Below are 23,259 nucleotides of genomic sequence, written 5' to 3'. Positions count from 1 at the left end.
AGCAGCTTGAGATGAATGAGCTGGTGCATTGCCAGCTAGGAGGAGAACATCTTTTTAGAGCATGACACAGAGTTTCGTTTTCAGAGCATCGCGCAATGTGTCCATAAGATTGCTGTAGTACTTCCCAGTGGCGGTTTGTCCTTTTGCAAGGTGACCTGTAAGGATTACCCTAGAAGAATCCCAAGAAAACATATAGCATGACCTTCCCCTCTGATTTTTGCACCTTTGCCTTTTTGGGAGGGAGAATGGGCATGCTTCCACTCCGTACCCATGATTTTGGTCTCCAGATCATACTGATATATCTACGTTTCATCCATAGTTAACAGATGCTCGAAAAAAAAATCCTCTTCTAACAACGTCAACATCTGTTGAGAAAGGTCACACTGTGAGCCTCAGTCTTATCCATCTTGCACTTTGGTCACTTTTGGTACACCCTCTAAAAGAAATAACAATCATAGGGAGCTAATTTCCTTATCATGCACATAACACTGACAAAATTTCATCATCATATCCTAATAACTTTCTGGTGATAATTAAAACTTTACGATACCCCTTGTAATAATAATAATAATAATAATAATAATAATAATAATAATAATAATAATAATAATAATAATAATAATAATAATAATAATAATATTTTCTTACTGTATTTCGTAGAATATATGATTATTTCTTCTCTGTCACTGTCCCTCTCCACATAAACATGTCTCCCCACCTCCTTCATGTTAAAATTCCAAATTCAAGGTTGTGGTATTCCGTGTTCACATTATTTGTCTATTTCACCTCACTCATCAGCTTCATCTAGTTTTCCTTCTTTATTTAAAAAAAAAATACTAAAATATCTGGACTTTTAACCCCCTTCCACTCATAAGATCTTGTGGCGTAGTGTGTCCTCCCAATGTGAAAACCCTGGAAAAGTATTTCATTTCATTTTATTTTATTTATCCTCCATTCTGTACAAACTTGGAAATAATTTTCCGATAGTACATGGGATTCGTCATGGTTAATTGAAGCAGTACATATATTAGACACATTTGTTAAACATAATTCACACATTTATATACATTATAGTAACTTGAAATATCATTATACCAGTACTACAGCATACCTTATACATAAATGGACCTATCTGGTTACTTTGTTACTACTATTTACATTGTGACTAATTGATTATATTCATCTATTGTATGGATGCAATGTGACAACAGATATTCTTTTAATTTTCTTTTGAATGCAACATTAGACTTGATTACCTTTAATTTGTTTGGTAACTTATTGTATAGCATAATACCAGCATACTTTACTCCCTTTTCATACATTGCTGTTCTATGGTTTGGTCGATAAGTCAGGAATATCACCCGGGTCTCCCTCCCGTCCAATTCAATTATGGTACAGTGCTGAAAGCAATCGTTTATACACAGTGTTCGAAATGAAAAAAAAAAAAATAAATAAATAAATAAAAATAAAAAGCAGAGGCTGTATGCTTTATTAAGATTTTGACTCGACATACCAGCTATCTAAATGTTGAAATACAATGAGGGTATGTTGCCTAAAAGATTGCATTTCTATTTCATAATGACTGGAAACTATTGGAGAGCTTCTCTGTAGTTGCGGAGAGGGGGGGGGGCATGCAGAGACTTTGATCCCGGCCAATAACTTTCAGAAATAAATATTTAAAGAACCTTATGTTGTATTATAGAGAATTATACACGAAAATGCTCAAAAACCGAGTTTTTATATTAACAATTTCCTGTAAGAAAACTTCCGGAAGATCCCCCCCCCCCCTACAGCAGACAACACCTAAATCCGCCCATGCTCAAAACACGACATTTATATGCATTACGGCAAGAAGACACACATACATACGAAAGAAACAATTCAATATGACACATCAAAATATAAACTAGATGAATTTCTTTGAAGGCGGTATGCCTTTATTACTGAAAAATCAGAGGCGGTATGGCATACCACCGTATACCGTCTCACTTCGACCACTATTTATACATTTCCAGCTTCGGTTAAGTTAGCATGATTAAATGAACACTCAAATCTCTATAATAACATATGATTATCTTTCATTTCAAAAGAAATTCTTCGTGTCTTTGTCTTTCCTGGATAAGTATAGGTCTATGCTCTACCCATTTACATCTTCTAAACGTTTGGAAATAGGGTTTGCCCAAGTAGGCCCAGCCCGAAAAAATCCAGCGGTTTTTCTTCGAGTTTGACCCACCTGAAAAAAAAAAAAAACCTTAAAACCCACCTGGGTTTTTGACCTTTCTATTAGTATATTATTGGTACAACTAAGGTGATCACATTGAAAGTTATTTTTATCAGATTTTGAACTTTCTTTGGGCGAATTATATGCTTTCATGTTAAGGTATCAACAATATTCAACATAAGACCTTTATAAAATTCTGAATGCACTGAATGGACGAATTTTAAAAACTCGGCTTGAGATAATTATAGAAAAATTAATGTATGGATTATGCTTATAGCCTATTTGAAGTAAAATAAGCAATTTTGTATTTTAGAAAATACTTTCCGTGAATAGTGTGCTTCGTGTCTCGGCGCCGCCGAGGGACGTTATCCCTCACATGTTGACAGGTTTAAGATCATAGGTGCCGGTACTAACAGTAAATATGTAAATACATTAGTAAAACTATTAGTATTATTTCTTACCTTTCACGGTAACAAAATTATTCAGTAAAATTTGATTTTCCAACAACATTTCAGTTCAGTCATTTGTTGCTACCCTTCAAATAAGCATTCTGTAGAATCAACACCAGCGATAGCGTAATAATTCTTGTCAAAATTAAGAAGTTTAATGCTCGGAGCTCCCAAGACTACGTAACGCTTACTATTTTCACTGCTGAATTAAACTTCAGTATTAATGGAAGTTTCGATGTACAGTAAAGCAAGCTGAATTTTTAAGGAAAACCCGTCGTGAAAGAAGTATTCTGGAAATTCCCGCAATTGAACCCACAAGGCATCGGAAGTGAATACTTCAACAATAAAACTACTGGTATTTATTTTACGCTGGAAGATATTTAATTTCATTTATGACATTTTGAAACATTTACTTTAATAAAATATGAATTATATACCTATCTTTGTTAACTGTTTTAAATTTATTTTCAGGAAAGAACCGTCTTGCAACAAGTGCTCGGGAAATTCCCGTAATTGAACGCACAAAGCATGGAAAGTGAACTTCAACAATAAAACCATTTATTTTACGTTGAAAAATATTTATTTCGTATATGATTTTGATGAATTATGTCTTAAATTAACAGGCCTATAGCTATTTGGTATTCATATTTGGCGAACGTCACAGGCTCCTAGGATGACTCGATCTACATTTGTTCGTTTGTGTACCTGTACCATACAGTGTTTAACTTTTGGTCTTTTAAATTTCATGATACAAGCTGGAGACACACTAAATTTTCTGTATAGATTTTGTCGGCATACCAACGTAAAATTACAAAATGGAGCTTTTTATTTCAAAATAACGGATATCCACACTACAAAGGGCAGTTTTCGGGATTTCAAGTTAAAATTTTCAAAGTAGAAGCACAAGAGATTAAATTAGCTGTATATATTCTGGGGGCATAAAATTTTAAAATGGTGGCCATGATTCAAAATAGCAGGTATCCATGCTACAGGGTGCAATTTTCGGACTTTTTAAGTTGAAATTTTGAGGGCACAAGACATTCTAAATTTGCTGTATAGATTTTTTCGGCTATCCAATATAAAATTTCAAAATGGCGGCCATTTTATCGAAACAGCAGTGAATAGAAAATTGTTGCAAGTTGTGACAATTGAAATGTAAATCATATTTGAACATTTTTACCCCAAAGACATTGAAATATTTCGAAAAAAACAATTAAACCCGAAAAAACCCACATGGGCCCAGGTAGGTTGATTTTTTCAAAAATACCGGGTTTTTTCAAACCCTGTTTGGAAATTATGTATCGTCACATTGAAATTAATACTTCCACACAAAGATTGTTACATTTCCACGATTAAAAAAACTGAAACCGTTTCCATTTCAATAGTATGTGGAAGATTCAAAGGCTCAAGATTCAATAATAATACTTATTAAAATTATTATTATTATTATTATTATTATTATTATTATTATTATTATTATTATTATTATTATTATTATTATTATTGCCGCAAGAGCAAAAAGAAACTATATAGTGTTCTTTCTTTTGGGTATTTGTATTCCGACCTGGCACGAAAATCCATTATTCATAGCGAATAAATATTCATAATCTTATAAAATAAGTACGAAGGAAAAATATCTTCTATCATATCCAGAATTGAAAAATGTGATTTTCGAAAATACTGTTGTTTCTACAAGGAAATTATTAGAATTCGAGAATAATTTGGTGAAATTGATTGGAAATTGGACAGAGTATCATCTGAATCTAAGAAATTATGCGCATACTTTTGACAAAGTTTTTTCAAGAGTTTATGAAATTGAAAAATAAATTTGAGACTGTAACGGTATTAAAAGAATTACAGAATTCAATCATCTGGACTCTAATAATCGCATTAGGACTTATTGTATTATTGACTAATGGAACTATTATAACATAAGTAATAAAGTTTTTTTTTTTTTTTTTTTTTTTTTTTTTTTTTTTTTTTTTTTTTTTTTTAGAGGTGGAGAACTTTTAACTGACAACACTGTTTTCTGTGACATGTGATGTTACAGCTCTTGGTTGTTTTGAGGTTAGTTGGTATGGCAATTGATCATGAATAGACTCACGCAGGAGCAACGTTTACAAATTGTGCAAATTTATTTTGAAAGCCATGATTCAATTCGACAAACTCATTGTGCATTACGACGGTCCTCATAGTCGCCCATCAGAGCAATTAATTCTAGAAACTATGGATCGTTTTCGCAATACGTTTACTCTAAACGATAATACGCAACCCATAAGACGTCGTACAGTGCGGGCATAACAAGAGATTGATGGTGTAGTAATTGGGCCATATGTCTTCATAAATGATGCTGGTCACAACATTACAGTCAATGGTGAGCGGTAGAGAGACTGATTACTAACGTTTTTGTATCTCAATTGAAAGGCATTAATGTTGCAAACCTATGGTTTCAAACATATGGTATGGCAGCCACATGCCATACAGCGCGTGCCACAATTAATTTACTGAAAGAAACATTTGTCAACCGATTAATTTCACGTAATAAATTTGTTAACTGGCCACCTCGCTCGTCCGATCTGACGCCATTAGATTATTTTCCCTTGGAATATGTGAAGTCACATATCTACGCCGAGAAACCAGAAATAATTGACCACTTGGAAAACTAGATTCAACGCGTTATTGCTGAAATACAACCTAATTTACTAATAAGAATGGTGAAAATTAGACCTCCAGATTACCAGATGCGTAGGCCACATCCCGAAATTATATTCAAATATTAATGCCATAAAATGATCTGTCAAATAAAGTCAATTTCATGGATATTAAAAACAATTTTGTTTGTTTTATTTCAACATAAAGTTCTCTGCCTCTAAAAAAAAAAAAAACACCCTCTATTAGTACAGTATTTACTAAATAAATAGTAAGGAAGGGAAGTACTCACGATACCTTATAGTAATTATTTTGAAGTCGATTAACAAATGTAACTTTGGTATAGAAATAACTTACCTGAAAAGAAATTTAAAAAATGAGTTATAAAACTAGAAGAAAGAAAGGACCACGATTTTATTATCAATTAACATCATGTGTTAACAGCATTTATTAATAGTTGAATACTAAACTTGTTAAGTAAATAATTTAAATAATAAAAGATACATATTTAACACTGAAATACAAACGAAGAGCGAAAAATAATTAGAGCGTTCAGAACACAAGGAAATCAAGTTCAATTACCGAAGTTGTAAGCAAAAAAGATGAAGTTTGTATGATACGCTAAGAAAAAGATATAAAGTTTGTATGATACGCTTAATAAAAGAGATAAAATTTGTATACTAATACGCTTAGAAAAAGATATGAAGTTTGTATGATACTCTAAGAAAAAGAGATAATGTTTGTATGATGCACTTACAAAAAGAAATGAAGTTTGTATAATACGCTTGTACAATACGCTTAGAAAATTATATAGTTTATATAATACGCATAGATAAAGAGAGAAAGTTTGTATGAAACGCTTACGAACATAGAAAAGTTAACGAATTACTAGATTTACATTACAAGATTTGTTTCTTGTATTATACGATTTGTTTACAATAACTGGATACGAAAGTTTTAAGCTCTGAAAGGAGCTTTATGTAGAGATCTTAAAATTGATATATGTCCAAAACGATCAAACAGTGGACTTCATTCCCTTGTACAATAAACGCTCCAATTATAGCTCACGATACAGAAGCATGTCCTGTTAAAAACAGGAAAAAAATAGTAGTACACGTGCCCAATTAAAAAAAAAAACATCAAATAAAATTCAATAATTTTAGTTTTATGTAAATAATTTATAGTTTTGTATTATACAGGGTGTTTCAAAACAACACCGACAACTTTTGGGAGGTGATTCTTGACACCAAAATAAGACAAAACTATAGACCAACCTGGGTGGACAAATGCTTTCTTTCGGAGTTATAGGCTGCCGAAAACATAAAAAAAAATGAACTTTAAAGGTCTATAGCTTCAAAACTACGGAACCTAAAGTGATCGGGTCAAAACTTCATTTAGGAACTAATATGTGCACTATCCCCCCCCCCCCCAAAAAAAATACATGTTTCAGAATTCTGCTGTACTCACACAACAATTTTTATAGAGGGAATTTGGCGAGCATATAATTTGAAATACTCACCAACTATATCTATAAAAGTTGTTACGAAAGTATTGGAGGATTCTGAAACTGATATTTTAATAGGGCACTTACTAGTTCGTAAGTGAAGTCTTGACCCGACTACAATAGGTCCCATAGTTTAGGAGCTATGGACCTTCACTTTTTCACGTTTCCAGTAGCCTATAACTCCGAAAGGAAGCATTTGTGTACCCAAGTTAGTCTATACTTTTTGTCTTACCTTGGTGTCAGCAATCACCTCCCAAACGTTCGGTGTTGTTTTCAAACAACCTGTATATATGGTTCCAAAGGTCAATTTCAGAGAAACGATATAGCATTCCATATCATCGATAGGTTAAATCAATAATGTCACAGAATGAACGGTTGAGAAGCCAAAATGGAAAGTCTTAATTTTGCTATTAACAAAGTTAAGTAAAAAGAAAGTAAAAAAAAAAAAAAAAAAAAAAAAAAAAAAAAAAAAAAAAGAGTCTACCTTTTTCTTTTTCGTATTTTTGAGACAACAGAGATTACTGAAATAATATTCTATATCAAAACTTCTAATAGTAAACTTTCGAGATTGTAATTTTAACTATGTCGGAAAAAACAACAGAATATTCATCAATTAAACCAAAACGAAAGACAGACTTAAATCTTGCTCGTATAACAAATACCAAGCTCAGCAGAAAGGCTAGATGAGTAGCTTAATACAATTTAAAGTTACAGTATATCGATAATGACAAACTTTTACACGTGAGTGTACAAAGGAAAAGCAACGAAACAACAAACACATCAGAATCGCACTTAAATATTAAAGAAGAATCACAGAACAAATTTACATCAACAACACAATTGAAGGGTAAGGGAAAAAAAGAAGGAATTTCACAAAACTGCATTTTCGAGAAAACGGTGTTTTAATATGGAAAACCGCGTAAAAAGAATAGGGTTAGTTAAATTTCTGCCTCTTTTTACATGGATATTTCTCCATCTACGCATGCATGACATATACAGTCAAATAGTACCAAGAGTCACCAACAGATAGGACAAAGCACCCGATAAAGCACATACATGGACATTCCTTGTTTTTTCCACTAACCCTTCAATTACTAAACAAAACACAGTGACATCATTACATTTTTACATAGTTGAATGAGAAATTTAATAGATTAAAATTTTTTAAAAAATGATGTTAGAAACAAATAACGGTTAAAATTGAAATTAACTTCACAGTTATTTAATTCAAATTTTAAAATTTGCAATTTTCACATTTATACAATATGAATTGTTTTCAGTTCTAAAAGTTAATGTAAAATGTAATAGATACAATTAAAGACAAGCAAAAATTAATAGCTTATTATGAAAAGTTACTGTTTTCGAACAAACCTAAATAAATAGTAAACCAAAAATGCTACAAAATTAAGAAAATAACGATGAAATTATACAGGCTTCTCTTTTTTCGGAGAGGAGGGTCTGTATCTCTTAATTTTACAAGGAATACAATTTTAAGATTATATATAAACGACAAAAGAAAACTATATTACTCCACTTCTGCAGTGGAAGCGTCCTGAAATGTTTGAAATATCATCCATCATTATCACAGGTATTCTGCCAGTATCGGAAGGTCACTTGCTGCAGCTCAGAAGCTTCCATGAAGCTTGGCTAACCTCTTCATTTTTGCGTGTGACTTTTCTCTTTTGATATCATCCATTAATTATAGTCTTCTTCGCCCCCTCCCTCTCTTTCCTTCCACCAAACCTTCTAGCATGTCCATTATGATACAGTTCCTTCGTAGCCAATGTCTCAACCAGTTTCTCTTCTTCTTCTTAATAATGTCTAAAATTGTTCTTTTCTCCCTCACCATTTCTAACACCCTCTCATTCATTTTCCGTTCGACCCAACTAAAATTCTCTCTATTCTTCTCCACACTCACATTTCGAAAGCTTCCAGTCTTTTTCATCATTTTTGCGTAATTTCCATGTTTCCGCCCCAGACAATACAATAGTCCACACGAAGCACTTTATGAGTCCTTTTCTCAACTCTTTATTCAATGTTTCACAAAACAGACTTTTCTTCCTTCTAAAGGTTTCTTTCGCCATTCCTATTCTTGCTTCTATTTTACGTTCACACTTCATATCATCACTAATAATACTACCCACGTATCCAAAACTAGTCACCTGTTCTATTTTTCCCCCTCTTATTTCTATATTTGACACCGACCGCTTCGTTCCAATCACCATGGCTTTTGGCTTTCTAACACTTTATACACTTCATATCATTGCTAATAATACTACCCAGATATCGAAAACTAGTCACCTGTTCTATTTTCTCCCCTCCTACTTCTATATTTGACACCGACCGCTTCGTTCCAATCACCATGGCTTTTGGCTTTCTAACACTTTATACACTTCATATCATCACTAATAATACTACCCAGATATCGAAAACTAGTCACCTGTTCTATTTTCTCCCCTCCTACTTCTATATTTGACACCGACCGCTTCGTTCCAATCACCATGGCTTTTGGCTTTCTAACACTTCATATCATTACTAATAATACTACCCAGATATCGAAAACTAGTCACCTGTTCTATTTTCTCCCCTCTTATTTCTATATTTGACACCGACCGCTTCGTTCCAATCACCATGGCTTTTGTCTTTCTAACACTTCATATCATTACTAATAATACTACCCAGATATCGAAAACTAGTCACCTGTTCTATTTTCTCCCCTCCTACTTCTATATTTGACACCGACCGCTTTGTTCCAATCACCATGGCTTTTGTCTTTCTAACACTTCATATCATTACTAATAATACTACCCACGTATCCAAAACTAGTCACCTGTTCTATTTTCTCCCCTCTTATTTCTATATTTGACACCGACCACTTCGTTCCAATCACCATGGCTTTTGTCTTTCTAACACTTCATATCATTACTAATACTACCCAGGTATCGAAAACTATTAACCTGTTCTATTTTCTCCCCTCATTTCTATATTTGACACCGACCGCTTCGTTCCAACCACCATGGCTTTTCCCTTTCTAACAATTATTTTTATCCCACATTCTTCACAGCCCTTCCTCACCTAAAAAAGGAAAAACTTGCAAAATATCAATTTCACATAGTTTCCGAGAAATAAAGTATTCTCATATCCTTTTATTTTCTATTTACCTTGCTGACCTCATAGATTCCATCAAATACTCTACTTGCATTGCTACGCGGATGACACACAATTTTGCATCATATCATCACCACAAAATATTGAACAAACTGTAGAACTTGTTAATAGAGATTTGACCTCTATATCTGAATGGTGTATCGATAACGGTCTTGTCATCAACCCCAGTAAGTGTACATTTACGATTATAGGAACCTCACAACAGTTGAATAAAATCAAGGCAGCAGATCTAAAAATAAAAATTATGGACACATATTTCTTACTCTACCCATGTGAAAAGCTTAGGACTCATACTGGATAAGGAACTAAACTATAATAATCATATATCTACTCAGTGTAATAAAGCTATTACTTTATTACGTCGACTTTACAAAGCCAAAGACTTTCTATTTCAGTCTATGAAATTATATCTCATACAAGTTCTTGTTTTACCGTTATTAGGCTACTGTGACGCTGTATATGAACCATTTCTCTCCGTTTACAATTCTAAAACTATACAGAAAATACAGAACTCGTGCATTAGGTTTGCCTTTAACTTAAAGAAATCGGAACATATCCTACCAGTGCTAAATAGAAACGATATTTTAACAATGTCGAGAAGAAGATACCTACGCTATAGTTGTCTGATATATAAAATCCTCAAAACTCAATCTCCACAATATTTATATTGTAAATTTACAAAGCGGTCACAAATTCACTCTCACGTTACGCGTAACAGTAAGAAATTCAATGTACAAAGACTTAAACTGAAGATAGTGCAAGGTTCATTTTCTAGAGCAGGTCCGAGAGTATGGAATGCGATACCAAAAACTCTCACGGAAATAAAGTCATTTAATTCATTTCGAAATTCATTAAAATCACATTTGATGAAATCCCAGAGACTGACCTCTGGCACTTACGACATGTACAGTTTTATGCAACAACTTAGCTAAATCCAACAATATCGATACTTTTTATTGCATATATCACTTGTTTATTTTCTGATTTATTCTTTTACTTGTATTTTTTTTAAAGTTTTTTTCTCTGTTCCTTTTGATGTGTAATGTTTAATATTGTATTCTTTTGACAAGGGTTAGGTGGTAGAGCAGCCATGGCTGAACCTCACCCACTTCAATAAAGACATTTTCATTTTATTCATTCATTTCAAAGTAATGATAAATTTTTAACCGTTACGAATCATTTTTAATGATTATGAATTAAAAATTAACTGCTACAAAATTTAATTAATTAAATTATAAACTAAGAACATTTTAATTGATTAATTTAATTCATTAACTTTTAACGAATTAATCACAAGTGTAATTTTATAACACAAAACCACAAAGCACAGAAAAATTAAAAAAAAAAAAAAAAATCATCTACCATATACAAGTAGGGTTGCACTGGCATCATAACGCACATAAATGAGTGAAGGAATAGAATGGTCCGATTCAAGTTCTAGAAATTCGTCTCAAGGGATTGTAAACCGAATATCCAGGAGAACCAAATGTGCCAACTGTGCATTTGAAAAGTGTTGTTGATTATATTGAAAATTGATAATAACGTGATAATAATAATAATGATCATTGAGTAACAAGTAAAGGGTGATTTTTTTTTAAACTCACGGATTTCATTTGGACCTAGAATTTCTAACTGAAGTCCGATTTTCATGTCGTTTTTGGCAAATGATCAGGGAAGGATGGGAGATTTATGGAACTATGCACTGTTCGAAGTGGAAAAAAAAAAAAAACAGAACTCAACATACCGGCTATTTAAATATTGTCTTGATCACTGAAAAACCAGAGACAGTATGGCCTCATTACTGAAAAACCAGAGGCGGTATGGCATACCACCGCATACCCTCTCACTTCCACCACTGGAACTATGTTTATGGGCTTAAATTCATCCAGAGTAATACCAGCCACGCCTCAAGAAAACTATAAAAATTCGCCAATGTACCTTACAATTGCAATGAGATACGGTGCAGTGTGGAGATTTGATTTTTCTTCGTTAGATGACAACCTCGCTAAGGTCAATAAGAAACAGGAAACTGGGCCATTGTATTGGGAACTATTCTGTACAGTTCTGTGATGCTGTGGCCTGTGTGAGTATGATCAGGACACAGTGAGACTAGTGTACTCTTTGGAGCAACGTGAGTTTCTCTTTAAAAACTTTTGATAAACGGAATCTTTGTTGCTACGTAAAGGGCATTAAGAAACTAATTTGCCTTACGTTTTGCCCCAGACAGAAACATGATATGGTAGCTAGTGAATAAATTAGAAGAAACAGGATCGCTTCTGAATAAGACAGAGATGTATCGGCCATGCAGGTAGGTGTTGTGGAAGATGTCAATTATTGACTACTTAAGTCGCCCAAGAAATCTCTGTCGTTCGTCGAAAGAAACCAGTTATATTTATTCAACATATTTATGGATGTTACCACTAACACTTAATTTGTATTCTGCAATTTCGCTTCAAAAATCCAATACCTGATTCTAATTGTAAGGTACACTGGTGAATATTTGCTGTTTTTCTTGAGGCATGGTCGATATTAGCCCGGATGAATTTAAGCCAGTGGACATAGTCCCATAAACTTCCCATCCTTCCTTGATCATTTGCCACAAGCTGCATGAAAATCGGACTTCAATTAGACATTCTAGACCCAAATGAAATCCGTGAAGTTTTTAAAAAATCAACCTGTAGAAGAATATAAAAAGAAAGCGAAATCAACTTATTTATTAATGTTTTATTAAGGAAACTAGAAGGGGGAAAAGAACCCAAATTAAAAAAAAACAATAGTGTAAACTGTACTCTGGAGATGGTATTTAGGTCATTAGACTAAAATCGTAATAAAGTTGACCGAGTGCAAAAAGTGAAAAAATAGTGAAACTGCAAACACTGGGTTATCATAACAATGATTACTTAACAGACAAATATCTCTAAGAGTAACAAGTACTTAGTACGAATGGGTGCTGATAAAGATTGAGCCTTACCAAGAAAAAATTCAGCTAGGAAGCTGAAATTAGCAGGGTATGTGGAGCAGGATCTGTATAGACTATGTTGCAAAATGCAATGTTTTATCTATGACATTAACATTCTTTTCTTTTTTATTTCAGAAGTAAATATGGCTGCCCCTCCAGCAAGCTTCAGTCCAGAGGAGAATAGGACCTTCATGAAGTTTCTCTTCTTCCAAGGGTACGGTGCGACGCAGATCTACGATGAAATGGGCCGTCATATGCAACAGTCAAACGCTGGGTGGCAAATTTCAGAACTAGCCATTTGGATGTTGAAAGTGTGGAACCCATTGGCAGGCCTGTTTCTGTGTCTGTTCCCGAAAATGTGCAAGTCATCCAAGACATGATGAGAGAATATCGTCGAATATCAGCAAAAAGGATTGCTACATGTTTGGGCATATCACGTGAATGAGTTGGTACCATTATTCATAATAATCTGGATACGAGGACAGTTGCAGCAAAGTGGATCCCCAAACTTCTGACGAAGAAAAAATGCCTCCTTGCACACGGCATCTGAAACACAGGACACGTTGGCTACCCTAGGCTTTCAAGTGTTACCTCATCTCCCTTATTCGCCTGACGTAGCTCCAATCATCTGTTCCCAAATCTCAAAAAACATCTCAAAGGTCACCGTTTTCAGAGTGTTCAAGCGGCAACTGAGGCTAGAGCAGCAGACAAAAGACTTCTATTTACAAGGCTTAAAAAGTTGCAGAACAGATGTAGCAAATGCACTGACCTACTAGGAGAATATGTGGAATAGAGTGGGAGTTTCAGCTTCCTAGCTCATTTTTTACTTGGTAAGGCTCAATCTTTATCAGCACCCCCTCCTATCTCACAAAAGAAAAATCTTAAGTAAGGAAGATATTTTGAAACGAGTTTAGGAGATCGTTTAGTACGGACAATTTACAATGCATAAATAATTTCCTAACAGCTCTCAGTGTTCTTGAAATAAAATATGAATATAATAAGCCATATAGATTTTCTTCTTTCTCTGTGTGTGTGTGTGTGTGTGTTTCTTTCAACATTCAGAACAAATACAGAATAAATTCTTAAGTTGTACAATTTAAATGAAAGCTATTGTTTTGAGGAAATGCATTAAATACAAACTCTTTCAAGCATAAGTCAAACAGATTTCATCACGGGATACAATGCTCATATTTTATTATATTCAATTTTTATTTTTTTTTTAATTGTTGTAAAACAGAAAAATGTCTTAAAACAATTAAGAATTCTATTGTTACTATCTGAAGAAAATTTATTTCTCCTATAAGCTTAGTATATTTACTAATTACTTTCTAAATTGATGTTTACATAATATTGAAAATTTACAATAAAAATACTTTCTTTCAAAATGTACTCCATTCTTTATACGTACACAATATGTCGCAAAAGTAACGGAACTTTTTTCTTTACAGTTAACAACTAGTTACATCCACTGAAGCAACATATCATCGGAAAACTGGACATATGCTTAACAAAACGAGACCACAATCATGGGAACCGATTAACAGAGTGTTAAGTTATAGCAGGAAAAAGTGAATGTATCTAGTGTCAGCTCGTTATAAAAACACGATGGAGCAAAGAGCCATTTATTTCAAGCTAGGTCAAACATTTACATGATGAAACAAAGTGTATGGTAATGACTGCTCATCTCGTACACGTGTGTTCGAGTGGTATACGCGTTTCCGGGACGGTCGTGAATCCTTGGAAGACGACTGAAAGCCAGGCAGACCGAAAAACAAAAATCGCGAGAAGTTGGAACAAGTGTGTGAAATGATCGCCCACGATGCGAACTCGACTGTGAGATGAATGGCGGAGGAATTAAATACGACGAAAGACATGATTTACGAAATTCTGACAAAGGATTTAAAGAAACGGAAAGTCTGTGCTCGATTTGTTCCGCACACCTTAACTGACGACCTCTCGTACTGCTCGCGTTGAACATTGCATGGACCTGATTAAAATATCTAGATAGAATAGAGCATTCCTTGAATCAACTGTAACTGTTGATGAGACTTGCTGCTTCAAGCAGGACCCGCAAAGGCCATGAAGGGAGCATTTTATGACAATATTACACACTTCCAGTCTGCCAGGACGAGGGTCATTGAGACGATTCAGAAAAAGGACATTAAAAACTCAATGCTAGCATTGGTTGAACGTGCTCAGCGCTGTATTGATGCGGTAGGGATGTATTTTGAATCAAAAGAACTACAATTGGTAAAATACATAATTCGTTTTGTTTAATTTTAAAAGTTCCGTTCCGTTACTTTTCCGACATACTATATAAAACAAAAGAATCACGGTATGAAATAAAATCGAAATAAAATGTATTTACGTGGCAGTTACGTACAGAAACACACTTACAAAACTGTATATGGATCCTAAGCTTTGAAGGCTTGACTAGATCGTCAACAGAGGGTAGAAAGAAGTAGAGAAAAGTACCAGAATAATAGAGACAAAAATCCAGTGTCAGTCTTAGCCATATTGAATGTTAGGCTGAGAGTGATACTCCATCACACAATATTCAATATGGCTGACAGCAGTGGTATTCGATCAGAGTTTTCTTTTTAGTATTTTGTTTCCTTTCTGCACTCTGCTGACGTCATTCAGGTCTTGAAAGATTAGGGTGTAAATTTAGTAAATATGCTGCAAAATGTATAGAAACGTTAGGGCATCTGTCAGCAGTAAAACATTTGAGCAATATGATTTTTAGATTTGGTGCATCTCCTTTGGCCCGAAGGCTAGTTTAACATTAACATGCATGGAGTTTAGGTATATCCAAGTAACAGTGTAAAATTATATTCAGAAGTTGCCTTAACAATTAACTGAACTAAAAATTACGTATTATCAATATCAAGTAAAGCACATATCAACCCCAATCTTTTAAAGCGATTAGATGGGGCTACTTAGGAATTCAAAACTAATATCTTGACTTAAACCCATGATATTCCTTTTAGGAAAGAAGCTTAGGGGCACGAGTTTTTCGCACTAAAAAATTGAAATTTTCGCGTTTTGTTCCTCATTTTTCGCGTTTTATCGCATTTTACAAATAAAGTTTCGCACTTTGTAGCTCTTGTGGAGAAGATATTCAGTGACACTTTTACAATTGTTCCTTTTTTTGATAGATCACTACAGAAACAAACCATTAATTACCTAGAAACAAAATACAATGAATATTTCACTTGACATTGTAAATTTCATTTATAGCAAATTTAAAAAAAAATCAAGCTGAAGAAAAATCAATCAATAAAATTACTATGAGTAGGAAAGTTTGTGATGGTGATAACGCGCAATATGTTCTCTATAGTCGTGTCCGAATTACCCAAAATGCCACGTTCTACCGTTCCATCAGCGGAAAACTGGCGTTATTAAAATTATGAAAACGCACTTTTAAAATTTCGCGTTATTTCGCGTATTGTTAGACATTTCGCGCAATAATGCCAATTTCGCGTTTTATCGCGCAACGGAAACCAATGAAAATATACACAGAATATCATAAAACGTCAAGAAACTTGAAAATTACTTAATTCTGACGCATTTCGTTTTATCGCGCATTGCGTAAAACTCGTGCCTCTAAAGATTATACATATCGTTAGAACGTTAAATCGATTTCAGAAAACCGGTTCTCACTATCTCTTATCGTTTTTGCTTTACGTAGATTACTGAAACTGGGAGTTGCAGTGGATTTCAACAATTTTCTGTTTGAGTTGTGTTAGAAATGTAATCCGTAAGACGCTTAATCGATTGCACAAAACCTATTTCTCGCTATCTATTACCGTTTTTTCTCTATAGTGATCAACATTAAAAGCAGAAAAGAATGATTTCTTCCATTTCGGGTTTGAATATCGGCTCCAAAAGTGAACTCGATTCCAAACTTTGACTCTCTACAACCTAACTAAATTTGGTGATGACCCATCGAATATTTTTTTTCTTTTTTTTTTTCTCCCGGACGAACGTATACACGGACAGGGTAAATACATAAAAGAGTTTTGGTAAACCAAACTCTACAAATTAACCCATTATACGATTGTATTCAATCCATCACTTCAGACATCAACATGCATTTAACTCTTACTCATGTTTTCTATAATTTTTCTCTTTTCGTGTATACTGTAAAGATCACCACCTTTCAGTGTGTATTACTTCTTCGGGCACATGTTATAACTTTAAACACGTGCTACTGTTTATAAACAAGATTACCAGCAGACGATACAAGGAAGAAACAGGAAGACACGAAGCCGGCCCGAAGGAGATTGAAGATGCACGAACCGCCCAGAAGTCACCCATAAAAAAGGACCAGAAGAGGATCAAACTATCAGTTCACAAGTGATCAACTAACTACAACACCTGTTCCTGATGTCGCATTGGACAAGGGAGTTTCCTGGTCCTACCTTATCTCTGACAGCCGCATTGTGCGAAGGACTCCCCTTAGAAACCGTCTCTCTTAGTCGCTACGGACTAAGGAGATTCCTTTAATAACACACTCTGGAGGCTGCTTTGAACAAAGGAGTTCTGTACGTACCTAATTTAAACCTTCATTATCCGAAGGCATTTTGCGTGTGGTAAGGAATTACTTGGAAACACTTTATCTTATATTTTACAAAGAAATTTTGTAAACTGTTTTATAAAGAATTATTTTTATAATAAAATTGGTGATGGGCTAATCCCGGACTAATATTGACTCTGTCAAAAGAACATTTCAATATTATCATTATTAGATAGTTGTTAACAATTTATGAATCCTACCTCATCATTGGAGTTACAAATCTCATAAACTACCTAGAATATACATAATATCAAATACCATACTGTCCAAAAGCAGGCAACTCTACGAAAACCTGAAGGAAAAATGTAAAGCGTAAGACTTTATTCCGTTCTCTTCTATCAGTGGCTAACAATGGCACTTCTGCTACGCAAAAGGTTTTACCAAAAATGGATCTAAAATATTAAAATTTGTTAAATAGTTTAATTATGCAATACATTAACAGTTAATATTTAAAATACAACAATTAAATCAGTTAATAAATATATATAATATTTTATCGGTTATTTAAAAAGAGATTTGCGATTATTTAAGGAGACACGTTTTACAAAGCAATTCTGTAAACCAACATGTCTCAGATCTATTATAACAATATTCTCAAATCAACCCATACGCTAGCAACAAGTGTCGTAGTCTGTGATGAAATTCTTCACCGAAAGGATACACCTAGCGGTAGGGAGCCTTTATGTTGGGTAACAACAAAATACATCATCATCTTCAACAACCTTGCAGAATGTTATGATCAAATAGTACATCCACAAAAGAGGCCGTACATTAAGAAGATGCTGGTCTCCGTTTTAGGTCGACTCCTGGAACTCAAGGAAGAATTTGTAAAACTTGATCTGGATATTTATAACTATAAAGAATCAATATTTCTTGACATGAACATTACGCCATGGGACGTAGAGATACGAACTCCAGCATTTTTCAGAAGTGAACTTCGAGACTTCGTAAACGAAGGTCGGCTTCTATTATCCGAAATATTCGGCTTCAAATTTGAATACAAGGAATTTCATAAGCTAGATGAGGAGGAAGAGAAGGAGGTTATACTAATGCTACAGGACGAAATTACTAGAGAACAAGCAATTCGTCTCATACAAAAGCACGTCCGAGGACTTATAGGTAGGAAATATATGGCTTCTCGAAGACAACTGCGTGAAGCATTGCGACTTAAGAGCAGAATAGCAGAATACGGCGATAAGGAGACAAATGCTGCTATTACGATGCAGAAAATATGGCGTGGGAACAAGGTTCGGCGTCAATTGTATGTAAAAGATATAGAGGAACAAGTATTTTTGGGAATGTTGCCGCCAATGGTCTACAAGACAACAGAGCGGCAGGAAGAAATTCCGAAGAAAGAAAAAAGGAGAAAAAGAATAGAAGAATATCAACTCAAATACGAAGAAGCTCTAATAAAACATAAAGAAAAGATATTAAAACAAAAAACACCGGAAATCATTGAAAAAATGACTGCCGAAATTCGGGAATGGTTCATTCAAACTTATTTTGCTACAAATAGCTTACCAACTTATCCCTCTAACGCAGAAGGTGGATCTAAGACTATTTTTGAGCCAAAACTAGAAACGAGTGAAACTAAAGGCGACAAACAGCAAAAGGCAGCAAAGCTACAACCAATAAAATCTGCTTATCTTCAAGGGCTCCACACAGTTATCGCACAGTACCGCGATACCTGGAAAGAAGTGGATGACTCCAACAACTTTTGGCAGTCATACAACGTGGAACTGATCAGAGAACAGACGCTGTATGAGTTAGAAACGCAACTAAGACCAGCAGTCGACGAACGTATGCGACAGGAGCTAGATCAACTGAAAACAGCTCTCAATAGAGGAAAGATAAAGAAGACAGAAAAAGGCAGCAGTAAACGTAAAAAAACTAAAAAAGCGGACAAGAAAGGAAGCAAGAAAGATGTAAAGAAGAAGAAGAAACCAGATCTTACAAGCGATAGAACGACAGAGTCTCTCTTGGAGGAACTTATTCGGAACGGCATCATAAAACAACCACAACATACCCTGCTCTCTGATTTCAGAGGCGAATATAATTTCATGGCGTATTCCCTCAGATCCCAATGCGAAGACCCTCTCCCATACACAGGTGATGTTAAGGAAGTGCTTAAAGAATTCTGTATTTTACCTCTAGGATCACCAGAGGCCCGCAAATCGAGTCCTATTGTCAAATCTGTCATAATAGGAGGTCCTAAAGGAACTGGTAAGACTATGCTTGTTAATGCTGTTTGCACAGAGTTAGGAGCTATTATATTTGACCTTTCTCCAAGTAATCTAAATGGACTTTATCCTGAGAAAGAAGAAACAGCTCTGCTACAGCATCTCATTGAGAAGGTGACACGACTTGTACAGCCGTCAATTATTCTTGTGGAAGATGTTGAGAAGCTGACACAACGCAAGAAAATGGCTGCAGAGGAAAAGAAAAATCTGCAAAGACTGAAGAAAATGGTCCCAAAGCTAATTAAAGGCATCACAAGAGACGACCAAGTGCTTGTGATTGCAACTACCTCAGCCCCATGGCTTGGCCAAAGTAAAGCAATGGCTAGAGGCTTTGATAAAGTGATTTATCTTCCGAAACCCGAATATGGAACTCTCTTTATGATTTGGCAGGAACAATTTCAACAGCACCCTGATGCTTTTCGACAGTTAGATGTTTCCACTCTAGCACGGATATCAAACGGTTACACCGTATCGATTATTAAAGATTTAATTAGTAATATCTTAACCTTCCAGAGAAAATTGTACTTAAAGAAGAAGCCGATCACTTACGCAGAAATTGTGGACGCATTGTCAAAATATGAGGAGGTATCTGCAAAAGATGAAGAGAAATTTCTACAATGGTACCGAAGTACAAGTTTAGCGCAAGAGAGGAGAAAAGTACTTGCCGGTACAGAAAAAAATAAACCAAAGTGAATTTAATTGGTTTCATAACATTTTGACAATTACAAATACCTTCTCTTAAGGTAATAATAACAGACAAAAAGTTTCTTTTTTTAAAACATGCGAGCTTCATGTTTCATGACAATTCAATTTAAATAATATGATTTTGTTGTGGATACAACAAATATACATTTCAAACAAAAACAGTAATTAACATATCTTTTTCTTTTGTACATAATTCTATCTGAAAAGCAATTACCTGGTATTTCAATAAAAAGAAGAAGAAACTCTAAAACGTTTTGATTATCAGATTTTAGGAGAGAAATGATACAAAATAAACATTTGGATTCAGATATAGAACAGGGACTGCAGTGGCTCTTTGGTAGAGCTTTCAACTCTGGCGTGTCAGGTCCCTGATTCGAGTCAAGTGGGCTTTGTGGTGGACACACACAGTGTGCATGGATTTTGTCGGGATTCTTCCATTTTCTTCAATATATTATTTTATTCATTCTCATCATCACGGTGTCCTTTAGCCTATACGTGAGACGTAAAACTGTCTGAGGAATTTTCACATGTAGAACGCCGCTCTACAATGAGAACAAATCTTACTGCACGAATCCTACCTCTGTTTCTATAGATTTCTTTTGCTTCACTGATGACACGGTTACCGAAATTGTATCGCTGAATGGCTGGAAAGTTTACTTTAGTTCTACTAGGCTTTACTATGTTCGATTCCCAGTAGGATACTTGTCTCGGATACAACAGTAGGTGCTATCTCATATAACCTCGGCGCTGAAAAGCAACGGCTATTTCATATAGCCTCGGTGCTGAAAAGGAACGGCTATCTCATATAGCTTCAAAGTTGAAATGGGACAGCTATCTCATATAGCCTCGGTGCTGAAAAAGGACGGCTATCTCATATCCTCGGTATTGAAAAGGGACGGCTATCTCAGCCTCGGTGCTAAACAGGAACGGCTATCTCATAGTCGCGGTGCTGAAAAGGGACGGCTATCTCATAGCCTCGGTATTGAAAAGGAACGGTATATCTCATATAGCCTCGGTGCTGAAAAGGGATGTTACACTCTCATCAACCAACTAATTAGGCCTTGCCATATCATTATGAAGTCATTTATGCCATCTAATACTATTTCTACGTAACTGTTTGCAGCGGAGAACTGTTTATTGTAATGATGTGGTGTTTTCGGATACCTTTAGCGATAATAATTAGTCTAGTGCTGAAGGAGACAGTGCAGATAAATTAGCAGTAAATATCTGAACAACATGTTACGAACTCGAGTAAGTTTTCTGACGAAATTTGCTTAACAGTTCAAATGGAGCTGGTGTTCAGAAACATGTTAGTATACGTGATACTAATTCGTCATCTATGATGTTTAATATACAGTAAAACCTGTAACTTGGCCATCTGCTTCAGTTGGCTTCTTCTATGGATCTCCATAAAGTGGCCATCTGTTTATCTTGGAGCTTGGTCCAATTGAAGGAACGTTGTTCATATGCTGTTAATGTCAAATTCACCCTTGTATGTTGGACACTATGCAATCTTTATTTCTTAAAAAGATCTATCAGAATACATTTTACTGTTGTGCGTTCCAGATCGAATAGACGAAGCAAAAAAACTTGACTATTGAAAGTAAGTTCTCGAAAAATGTAGGGGGCGGTGGTACATTTAATTGTTTTTATGACTATTATCGCCGAGAGTATCAATAAACAGACACGCTTCTTGCAAAATTATTTATTGGTTCAATCCAAACAAATTTGGATATTCTTTGTTTTCATAAATTCTTTGAAAGCTTTTCCTCCTGGAAACCATCCAGAAAATTTAAAACAAATGGCGATTGAATATACAGTATATGTTGCAAAGTGTTAAGAATAAAATAAAATAATAAAAAAGATAATAAAACAAGTATTTTCTGTTTCATTGCTTGTTAGTCAACAATCATTTTCCAGATGCACAATAATGCTTTTGGTTCCCTGCTGAGAGCAACAGGAGAGGCAGGATGGATGTTTTGGGAATTTCCTGGAACTGACATTCCTGGAGAAGACAAATATATATATATATATATATATATATATATATATATATATATATATATATATATATATATATATATATATATATATATATATATATATATATATATATATACAGTCAGCGACAAAAGTTCTTTTCGTTTGGTAAAATTTATTTTGGGAATAACGATTGTTATGGCTGGAACGTACAACAGTGGTATGACTGGAACATACAGATAATTACATTGCATTTAATTTACTGAAAACTGTATTCAAATGGTCCTTCCATTCTGAAGTTATTTACGAAACTAATTTCATAAAGCAAAAAGAAATTTTGCCGCTGACTGTACAAATAACACAGTGTGAAAAAACTTCACATTTTCCCATGTCAGAACTAATGTACGGGGAAGCTATAACACGTAAAATCCTTGAAAATTAATGGAACAGCATCAAACTTCAGAAGCAAGAAGGGATTTTAAAGGGAGAAGATCAACAGAGAGGAGAACAGGATTATTCAAAAATCTTTGAGTTTTACGTCCCACGGTTATGCCGGCAAGGCTAAAGGAGAAGGATTATTCAAATATCAGGAATTATGAACATTACCAGTTTCTACAGTTGTCTAAAATTAACTATTCAAGATGTTCAACTGGTTTATTGGTCTTAATATGTAGCATTATTATCACACAAGTAGTGAAAAAAATATTGGAATCTTTTCAATTGCACCATCTGTTTGGGCTTCAAACTGATGAGGCGCCCAAGTTAAATGAGAAAGTAATATTACCAGTTCAGCAGGTTATTCTCT

General features: G+C 34.5%; 2 protein-coding genes across 5 annotated transcripts in view; one reads left to right on the top strand and one right to left on the bottom strand.

Moving 5' to 3' along the window:
* Positions 1–23,259, bottom strand: part of LOC145694385 (beta-1,3-glucosyltransferase) — a 275,902-nt gene that overhangs the window by 214,582 nt on the left and 38,061 nt on the right. Inside the window, exon 1 of one of the 4 annotated variants that reach the window (XM_081770559.1) lies at positions 649–760. The exons of 2 other annotated variants lie outside the window; for them this stretch is intronic. In XM_081770559.1, coding sequence (XP_081626685.1) covers positions 649–727 — 79 coding nt within the window. In that variant the 5' untranslated portion in view covers positions 728–760. Of the gene's footprint in view, positions 1–648; positions 761–955; positions 2,234–23,259 lie in introns of those variants that run through there. One more of the 4 variants, XR_014133000.1, reaches the window with a different exon arrangement.
* On the top strand, positions 18,096–20,550 carry LOC145694276 (dynein regulatory complex subunit 11-like). Its single transcript, XM_081770365.1, has one exon. The coding sequence runs from the start codon at positions 18,096–18,098 to the stop codon at positions 20,460–20,462; it is 2,367 nt and encodes a 788-aa protein (XP_081626491.1). The 3' UTR covers positions 20,463–20,550.

This window comes from Thermobia domestica, chromosome 9 (genome assembly GCF_964235325.1).
Source record: "Thermobia domestica chromosome 9, izTheDome1.hap1.1, whole genome shotgun sequence".
NCBI classification, from domain to species: domain Eukaryota; kingdom Metazoa; phylum Arthropoda; class Insecta; order Zygentoma; family Lepismatidae; genus Thermobia; species Thermobia domestica.
Note: the sequence above shows the minus strand (reverse complement) of the source record. Positions and strands in the feature narration are given on the sequence as shown.

Coding starts and splice junctions, on each gene's coding strand:
- LOC145694276 (XM_081770365.1), top strand. CDS start 18,096: ATGTCTCAGATCTATTATAACAATATTCTCAAATCAACCCATACGCTA.